Source organism: Conger conger, chromosome 1, assembly GCF_963514075.1.
Source record: "Conger conger chromosome 1, fConCon1.1, whole genome shotgun sequence".
NCBI lineage: Eukaryota > Metazoa > Chordata > Actinopteri > Anguilliformes > Congridae > Conger > Conger conger.
In genome coordinates this window covers 5,069,808-5,079,807 of record NC_083760.1, presented here as the reverse complement: position 1 = coordinate 5,079,807, position 10,000 = coordinate 5,069,808, and the positions used below count along the sequence as shown (strand labels likewise).

Genomic DNA, 10,000 nt, shown 5'->3' with positions numbered 1-10,000 from the left:
GCCCTCGGTTGGCTCAATTGCATCAGGCGAAATCAATCGAGCACAGAAAAAGTATTTGAGTCAAAAACAAAACAATTACGTATTTGACTGAGGTCTGGGTTCCTTCCGCGGTCTGAAGAGATGCAGTTAAGGGTAATTGGCGGGGTGTTAACAGTGCGTTGCTGTAAAAGTGTACCGTGCATGAATAAGGATTCATTAATAGGTAAATTCCCAGAGGAGGAAGTCCCAGACCATTGCACTCGGTTGAGTTGACATAGGCACCCTTTGACTGAACTACTGGACCGCAATAACAATGATAACATTGAGAAGGGGCAATTCAACTTTGGATTATTGCATGCATTGCTTAAACTTAATTATTAATAACAGTGAGCAGCACTCAACTGTATTCTGTATAAGCATAGCAATTACCTTAGCAATCTGAGGCAACCTTTCTTTCCCTCTATCTCACCCCTCTCTCTTTCACTCTCCTTTTCTTTCTGCCTCTCTCGGTCTGACTCCCTCTTTCTCTCTTTCTCTCACCTACTCCCTCTCTCACTCTCACTCTGTATCTGCCTTCCCTCTCCCTCTTTCTCTCTTTCTCTCACTCACTCTCTTTCTCTGCATCCCCCCCTCCCTCTCTCTATTTTACTCTCCCGCTCTTTCTCTCCCTCTCTCTCACTTCCCCTCTCTCCCTCCAAATCTCCCAAAGGAGCTTACACTTTTTTACATACAAAAATGTATTCAGAGGGGGGCATGCCCTGGACCTCTCTAGATGGTTCCTCAGGGTCTGTGTATTTGACCCCCTAATATTCGCACTAAAGGTACAGCCAGACCAATTTCCTTTTCTTCCTAGCCGCTGGAATGCTGGGCTCAGATGACTCCTCGTTGTCCAGAATCACTTTAACGTTTCAATTAATCAGCCTGATCTACCGTGTCACTCGACCGATCAATCAAAGCGCATTGACGAGATCTCCTCTCGCGCAATTAGACAATCTCGGAGCACCGCGTGAAGCGGAGCGCAGTTTGATGAATTACGACCGGCGAACAATAAAATGTGGAAAACTGAAAAAGGATTGTAATTCCATTACACCGTGACGGAAACGTGGATATGTAATGATTCAATGTGAAGGCTCTGAGAAACGCAGCCAGGGGGAAAAAAGGGCAAATGAGGCACCCTGCTCCACAAAGATGGATTACTGAGTTAGCCGGATTACTGCACAAAGCGGGATTACTGAGTTAGCCGGATTACTGCACAAAGCAGGATTTACTGAGTTAGCCGGATTACTGCACAAAGCAGGATTACTGAGTTAGCCGGATTACTGCACAAAGCAGGATTACTGAGTTAGCCGGATTACTGCACAAATCTGGATTACTGAGTTTGCTGGATTACTGCACAAAGCGGGATTACTGAGTTAGCCGGATTACTGAACAAAGCAGGATTATTGAGTTTGCTGGATTACTGCACAATGTGTTTTACTTTATGTAGCAATCTGGCTAACAGCCCTTTTTATATCAGTCTATGTTCCACAATTGAGAGGGTTGAAGGTTTGGCAGTTATCCAGAGTGCAGTTATCCAGATAATGCAGTAATAATCCTGCTTTGTGGAACAAGCCCTGAGAAGAATATGAAGAATGTTTAAAAAAAAACAAAAAAAGAATGATGCAGAGGGGTATAAAGAATGAGCTGATAAGTGCGAGAGAGCTGTTATAAATATTTGATGAATAAATATGACAAATTAAGTGAATAAAGAAGCATATTAGACTTAAGCCTTAATTTAAAAAAACCCAACTAGCTTATATTCAATCGACATTTGTCCTCAACTTTTGATCTGTATCAGACCTGCTTGAAATATATCGTTTTGGCTTCAAATAATTTTCTGTGCCCAAATTATCTTGCCTGGTGCAATTGAGCCAACCAAGAAGACCAGAAGGTGGGTTTTTACTTTTATGAACATATTTCACTTTCATATTTGTACTAATACACCAGACAAGCTCGGTAAAGCATCAAAAAATATTTGAATCAGGGGCAGAAAACTGGGGATGACGTTTGCTGAGGAGCTGTTGTCTGGCAGTTGGGGAGTTTCCGGTTCGATCCCGCCCCGGGTGTGTCGTAGTGTCACCAAGCAAGACACCCAACCTTCAATTTCTCCCGATGAGCTGGTTAGTGCCTTGCATGGCAACCCTTTTGCCGTTGGTGTATGAGAAGCATTAATTGTAAAAGTGCTTAGGATAGCAGCGCTACATTGGCTCAGGCGGTAAGAGCAGCCGTCTGATTGGCTCAGGCGGTAAGACCAGTCGTCTTATTGGCTCAGGCGGTAAGAGCAGTCGTCTCATTGGCTCAGGCAGTAAGAACAGTTGCCTAGCAGCCGGAGGGCTGCAGGTTTCATCCCACCCAGGGTGTGTCGAAGTGTCCCTGAGCAAGACACCCAAACCCCAAATGCTCCTGACGAGCTGGTTGGTACCAAAACTATGACGCGCATTTGAGCCAGCTCTGGCCGGGTTCCAGGGAATATTTATTGTGACATGCTTACAGCGAAAGACAGGAATGTGCTGTCTTCCGGGACGGAAGCGTATGAGCGAAACCGCGGAGTTCTGGCTCGTCACACGCCCTCAGCTGGGAAAGGCTGCCCCGGGGACTTCTCCCACTAACGCTATTGCAAGCACGCGCCCCAGCACGATTCCAACTTCCTTATCGCCGTCCTTTACCGTCTTCGGTAGTTGAGAACTTTTCAAACATTACATTGCATTACATTACAAGGCATTTAGCAGACGCTTTTATCCAGAGCAACGTACAACAAAGTGCAGATCAAACACAAGTACAAGTGCTTAGAGGACCTGAGAGGACAGTATAGTTCTGAGACAGTACAAACCTCACATCCTACGACTTTGAGTTAGACAATGACGGCGTGATATGTTTACAGCATTGTGGACGCGTGTCATTAGGTCTTGAGCAAAGAGGGTGAAAAGAATGTGGTCCTTACCGTATATATGTGTGTGTATATATATATGCATACGTATACGATCAATATGAAAGGTGTGTTTGGGCCACGAACGTTAACGCAGTTCAGTCATTCAGCAGATGCTGTAATCCGGAGCAATTTGCAGGAAGGGCAAACAGCCGCTGAGGCGACAACGTCACAATAATCGCGAGTAGTGTCTGTTCTCCCAGAACGCCGTTATTTCCCACAGACTGGATTCAGTCCGTTCCACAGCTTCACCGTACCGTTGGCAAATGGGGATTATATACAGGCGACTAGAGACTAGTTAGCTGTTCGCTGGCTTTTTGTCACCCCGGTTGCATTCTGCGGTTTCAACCGATTGGATGTCCATGCGCAGACCATAGTACAAAGGCAACAACAAAATGATCGACATTGTTTGAGAAAATAAATATGGTTACACTTTACAATAAGGTTCCATAAACTGGCATGAACTAATGTAGTTGGTAACTAACTACTACTGAGAAGTTCATGGGTACAGCTCAGTTAATGTGCTTGTACATGATGTGTTTGTTAGTTATTGGCAATTCATATTGGAATGAGGAAGTCAGATAATGTACGTATTTGTCAATGGTTAACTGATGATAAGTTTATCCAATGGTTTGCTAATGTATAATATAATAATATGTTAGTTAATTGAATTTATGAAAAGTTAATTTCATGCTTAATTATTGTACTACATGTGCATCATTTATTCATGTTACCAACTACATGAGTTAATACCAACTCATGGACCTTACTGGAAAGTGTGGCCATAAATATCGAGTGATGTTTCCTAGTTTTCTCTAGTCACCTGATATTTCATGCCCTGGGCCCTTGAAGATAATGTACATGTACACTCTCAGAAAAAAAGCTATTCAGCTCAAAAGAGAAACCCTCTTTAGTTCTTTATGGATCCTGTCATGTGTGACGCATGAAAGCTCCCCTACAAAGAACTGCTTTGCTCAACAACGAACCCTTGAGCTACGGAGATAGTGTTGGATGAATCTTAGTTCCTTTTGGATTCATTTTTACTGAGAGTGTAAAACCCTGATCTGCAATGAATGTGTATAGACTTGAGAAAATATTTATTCTTCATTTTATAAATATAACCCTTAAAGGTCCTATATTTTATACCTTTCCAGTGTTTTATTTTAGGTTCTTGATTTAGGGACTGCGCATTTTCATACGATTACAGTGTTTTTAAAGCACTTAAGACTGTTTTATAATCCAAATAGCAAGGGTCGTTTTCCACAACATGGGACCTTTAGCTTATGCTGGGGGGTTCCCTGGATCAGAACACAGGGCTCGACAGTGTTCCTATTTTAGGAGCATTTTTTCCAAAAAATAAAATATATGTGTGCTAGCGAGAAAAATAATTTATGAGCGGAATGCAGTCGTGTGCTACTAAATTTTTCAGCTTAAGATGAAATTTGCTCCTTGGCAAAAATGCTAGCTTAGAGCCCTGGAAAAGTTTAAAACTTTGTTAACTTTTTGAAACTATTTAACACTGGCCTATGGGTTGAACCAATAGCAATTATAAAGCTATCACAAATGACAGGGCCATTGACCAATAACTGATTGTAATTACTAGCTTATGATTGGTTTTGAAAACATGAACCTCAGGCAAGCACTTACAGGAAGTCTTACTTGGAGTTTAATTGATAATTTGAGGGGGTAAAGCAAGCATTTTTTTGCAAGACATTATCCGAGCCAAAGGTGATTCATTATGCTTATGATTTAAAGCACAATCAATTATCCTAGCATCAGGGTAAGCTAACAGCAACTATATTGCAAAAAAAGTATGTGATACTCTGAATCAGTACATTGTTTGGCAACACTTTGTTTGGCCCATTAGTTACTTACCCAGGTACCCAGGTATTTGCGTTATTATTAGGTCAGTACTTCAGTTTCTGATTTCAGTGGTAAGTACTATGAAACAAAGTCAATAAATATCATATATAATTATTATACATTTTACAGCCGTTCCACAGTACTTACCTCTGTAATCAAAATGGTGACCTAATAAGCACCTGGTATTTAGCCGGTAAGTATGTGAGAGTGTAATTATACTTACCTTACTTACCTTAGCCGCTTGGCTACAGGGGGGCAGCCTGTAGCCTAGTGGTTAAGGTGCTCGACTGGGACCTGGAAGGCTGGTGGTTCAAGTGCCTGTGTAGCCCCACAATAAGATCCATGCAGCAGTTGTGCTCCTAAGCAAGGCCCTTAACCCCACAGGTGGGATTGGCCCCTGCTTAGTCTACTCAACTGCAAGTCAACTTAGTCTAATCAACTGCAAGTCAGAACAATAACTGCAAAGTAAATGTAATTACCTGTAAAACAAAGTGTTTTTTTTATTATTTAAAAGCATAATAATAATAATAATCTTTTCTTTGCAGTTATGGGGAAGACGACTGGACGGACAAGAAGGAGTGTCAGAATATCACGACCCGGTCATGTGACCTAACGACTGAGATGAGTGACATACGGAATTACTACTACGCCAGAGTCACAACCAACGGTGACGTGCTGGACCAATCGCCCCGCTTTCAGCCGCTGAGAGACAGTGAGTCACTCCTCCTTCTCCCCCCTTCTTCCTCTCCTTCTATTGTTCCCTCTTCTTTCTCTCTCTCTCGCTCTTTCTCTATTCACATTCTTTCTCTGTCCATCCTTCTGCTTCTCCCTGTCTGAAAAAAAATATATATATTTTTGCACTACTGCCAAAGAATTAAAAGGAGTTCTGGCTTTTTTGACATATCATCTGTCATATTGGATGTATTATCCAATATAGACACCAATGCTTTATTGGAAAGACAACTGCAAAGTTATTTCCAAATCGCATATAATATTGATGAGAACATACGGAACCTTGCAATGTTGTTCAATGAAAAAACATATTGCTCTCTCAGTCTCTCTCTCTCTCCCTCTCTCTCTCCCTCTCTCTCTCACTCTTCCTCTTTCCTTTTGTTTTTGGGGTTCATGGCTTTTCTTTGCCAAGTGATGTTTTATTGTACTGTCATAATAATGATGTGTTAAAACTCAAACTCTCTCCCACTCTCCCCCGCCCCCCCCTCCCTCTTTCCCCCACCTGCCCCCTCTCTCTCTCTCTTTCTCTCTCCTTCCCTCCCTCTCTCCCCCACCCCCTCTCCTTCCCTCTTTCCCACTCTCTCTCCCTCCCCCTCTCTTTCTCTCCAGCGGTCCTGAGTCCTCCCGTGGTGAGGGTATTCCCCGGAGTGCGGTTGCTGAAGTTGGTAGTGAGCCTCCCCACCATGCCAGATCTGGTGTTTCCAGAACCTGTCAGTTACCAGGCCAACCTGACCTACCATAACAGCACACATAAGGTACCCAGCACACATCACACACACACACTCACACATCACACACACTCTCACATCACACACACTCTCACATTACATTACATTACATGTCATTTGGCTGACGCTTTTATCCAAGGCAACTTACAGTTGATTAGACTAAGCAGGAGACAATTCTCCCCTGGAGCAATGCAGGGTTAAGGGCCTTGCTCAAGGGCCTTATTGTGTCTACACCGGGGATAAAACCATCAACGATCTGCATGATCACTCTCCAAATGATCTGCATCCTTCAAGGGGCACTTCTTTCACTGATTTCTCTAAAACATTTTTGAAGCATGTTTTTGTCAGATAAATATCCATTTTGAAACATGCTTTCCTGATGCATGTTTTAAAACATGTTTTTCTGTCATTTTGATAGGCATTTCGAAACATGTTTTTCGGTACATGTTTGTTTGCTGTTTAATATTTTGTTGTGGCTAACTATTTTAGAGTATTTTTTTTTTCATATTGGGAACCATTTTGAATTGAAATATTTCCCAGTATCAAACTGGCAACCTGCATTTCTCACTCTTTATGATCACTGACTCCATTTTGGCTCTACATGCATTATATTTCATGGGCTGGCCAGAGAGAGGAGTTTGAAAATGAACACACCAGGCTTAATGCCCCAGACGTCTTTAAATGTCTTTTTGCAGATCACACAGCAAGGTTCGACAAAAACAGTGATGGAAAAAGCAAAATATATCTTCTGTGAATTATTATGTGAATTATTATTGTGTGAATTATTTTTGGTAACATCAAGTAAATAAACTAAATGTTTGAACCTTGTGCTTTTACAGATAAGTGTCATAGAGATGACAACGTCTTCATCCGTGATCCAGTTTGAGCGTCTGCAGAACGACACGGAGTACGAGGTGTCTGTGCGCTACGTTTTTCCAGTGAGGAAGCAGAGTGAAGTCTCTCAGCAAGCAGTGAAAACCCTCGCCATTTCAGGTACGTGTGTGTGTGTGTGTCTGTGTGTAGGTGTGCGTGTGTGTGTGTGTGTCTGTGTGTGTATGCACATGCTCGTCTGTGTGTGTGTGTGAGTATGTGTGTGTGTGTGTGTGTGTATGCCTGTGTGTGTGTGTGTGTGTGTGTGTATGCCTGTGTGTGTGTGTGTGTGTGTGTATGCCTGTGTGTGTGTGTGTATGTGCGTGTGTGTGTGTATGCCTGTGTGTGTATGCCTGTGTGTGTGTGTGTGTGTGTGTGTGTGTGTGTGTGTGTGTGTGTGTGTGTGTGCAGCAGTTTCTGAGATACTCAAGCCGCCCTGCCTGCCATCAACAATCATTCCACCATTCCATGGCTGATTAGATAATCGCGTGAATAAGTAGGTGTAATATACTAGAAATGTTCCTAATAAAGTGTTCGGTGAGTGCATATATTAAGTATTGATTCATGAGTAATCCAAACAGCAATAATGTGTACATCTGTGCATATATTTTGGTCATACATTTTTAAGTCTTCCCGTATATGCTGCAAATATTTAATTTCATGAAACCTTCTGAATATTGCATTTCTGGAAGGGTTTTGGATGTTCAAATTTAGCCCCCTGGTTGTAATGTAAAACATTGCTGCTATATTCGGGGTTGAAAAATGCTGTTCGACAAAGTAGTTGTTTTGGCCACAATGACCTTTCACCTGGAATCCAACTTGATGAATGGCTAATGGTTGATCTACAACTATCTTGATCTACCATCTTGCTTTGAAGCCAAGCACTTAGCCATAAAGTAATAAACAAAGCAATATTTCATGTTCATCACAAAAAAGACCTTCCAAAAAACACACTTCAACGGGGTAAAATTATCACTCAGTAGGTAAGCCAAGTCAAACAATGTTGACGTATTTAGGATCCATTAATATACTAGTGTAGTTAATGAGGTACAAATACATGAACAGAGCTGTACAGATTAATAGGTACTGCAGTTGGATGCAACGTGAAACATTCAAATAGTAAATGGTTGCCATTTATATAGCGCTGTACAATTGATGCTTCTCATTCACCCATTCATACACACACTCACACACTAACACACTAACACACTAACGCTGCCATGCAAGGCACCAACCAGCTCATCAGGAGCATGTGGGGGTTAGGTGTCTTGCTCAGGGACACTTCGACACACCCAGGGTGGGATCAAACCTGCAACCCTCCGACTGCCAGACGACTGCTCTTACCACCTGAGCCAGTGCCGCCTCAAGGCATTCTGGATCCACTAATGTAACTTTACCGAGCTTTGGGCCTTCAGGAGTTGTCTGTTTTGTTGACTGTGGCATCTTGTTCGCGTCTTGGCAGCAGTCCCCTTTGTCGTAAGCTCTTCCCACCGAATTCAAACGCTCATATTCATTGGCCCAATTCACAAGGTCAGGGATGAATGAGAATTCTGCAAAACAACCGCGGATGATGAGCAAGAAATGGAAGCACAAACTTGCCGGCTCAAAGTGCATTGTGGTTGGATAACAAAGAAAGGGAGATAGCATCTACAGTCCTTGCCAAAGTGGGTCAATGCCACTTGAGATTTTGAGTAATTCTCAAGAGATTGCTCAGGTTGCAATCCAAGCTAATAAATGTCTAATAGGTCCACAAATCTTTCTTTGAACCCGAGTGTTAAAGTAATCAACAAAGCAATATTTCATGTTTATGCACTACTGTCTTCAGGCCAAAAATGTGGCTGGAGCATATTCACATATCTCAAACCTAGTTCATGAATTTATAGTTTATAGATATGTCTGCAATCCATCAGAAATAAACAGAAGTTAAAAATGCAGCAGAACTCATAAGGCACAGGTCCAGGACCTGCTATGTGCTCTCGTTGTCCTTCCAACCAAACCGAAAGTTTGTGGAAATTTTTTGGCAAACAAACAGCTCAACGACAGACCATATGACGACAAGCCTAACATGCACTTTATTGAAACGGTGGAACTAGGTTTTCAACAGCCTTCAAGAGAAGAGAAGAGCAGAGATTGGCCACAACAGGAAAAACTTTAAGTTCGGGAGCCATCCGTGACAGAGACTGCCGTAGCTCCAGGCATCAGAAAGGGAGATTCCTGCTGCTGGATTCCTGGGAATGTTTCACCCTTCCTTCCTTTAAGCCTCCGCCGAAAACAAAACAGCCTTCAGCCTATTGCAACAGCCCGGGGTTTTTGTACATTGTGTACTGAAGGCGTGGCCCTCTAATCACATATCGGTGTTCCTCTTTGTCAACTCGGCTGCCTGTGAGCCGGTGTGAGGTTTTAAAATGGCTGACCTGCCGGCTGGAGACAGGACCTGGCCCAGGCCCACACTGCAGGACCTTTCCCTCCGATTACTGAGTCTGTGGAGGGCTGGGGTGCATCCTGATTCTCAGAAATCCTCCTTTCCTCCTCCTTTACGTTACATGAATGGCATTTGGCAGACGCTGTTATCCAGAGCGACATACAGTTGATGAAACTAAGCAGGAGACAATCCTCCCCTGGAGCAACGCAGGGTTAAGGGCCTTGCTCAAGGGCCCAACGGCTGGGCGGATCTTATTGTGGATGCACCGGGGATCGAACCACCGACCTTGCGGGTCCCATTTACCTTAACCACTACGCTACAGGCTCACCTTCTCCTATCTGGAGGTATGGAGGGGAGGAGATGAGTGGGGGAAAGTGGGATGCTTTTTTTCGAGTATTAGGGCGCACACCTGGATTCAAGGTTAAAGAGGGGAGCTGAGGT

The 10,000-nt window shown here is 43.1% G+C and overlaps 1 protein-coding gene across 1 annotated transcript in view; it reads left to right on the top strand.

The window, feature by feature from the left end:
- Positions 1–10,000, top strand: part of LOC133137376 (interleukin-20 receptor subunit alpha-like) — a 16,927-nt gene that overhangs the window by 4,130 nt on the left and 2,797 nt on the right. Inside the window, exons 3-5 of the mRNA XM_061255624.1 lie at positions 5,353–5,519; positions 6,149–6,294; positions 7,107–7,260. Coding sequence (XP_061111608.1) covers positions 5,353–5,519; positions 6,149–6,294; positions 7,107–7,260 — 467 coding nt within the window. The remainder of the gene's footprint in view (positions 1–5,352; positions 5,520–6,148; positions 6,295–7,106; positions 7,261–10,000) is intronic.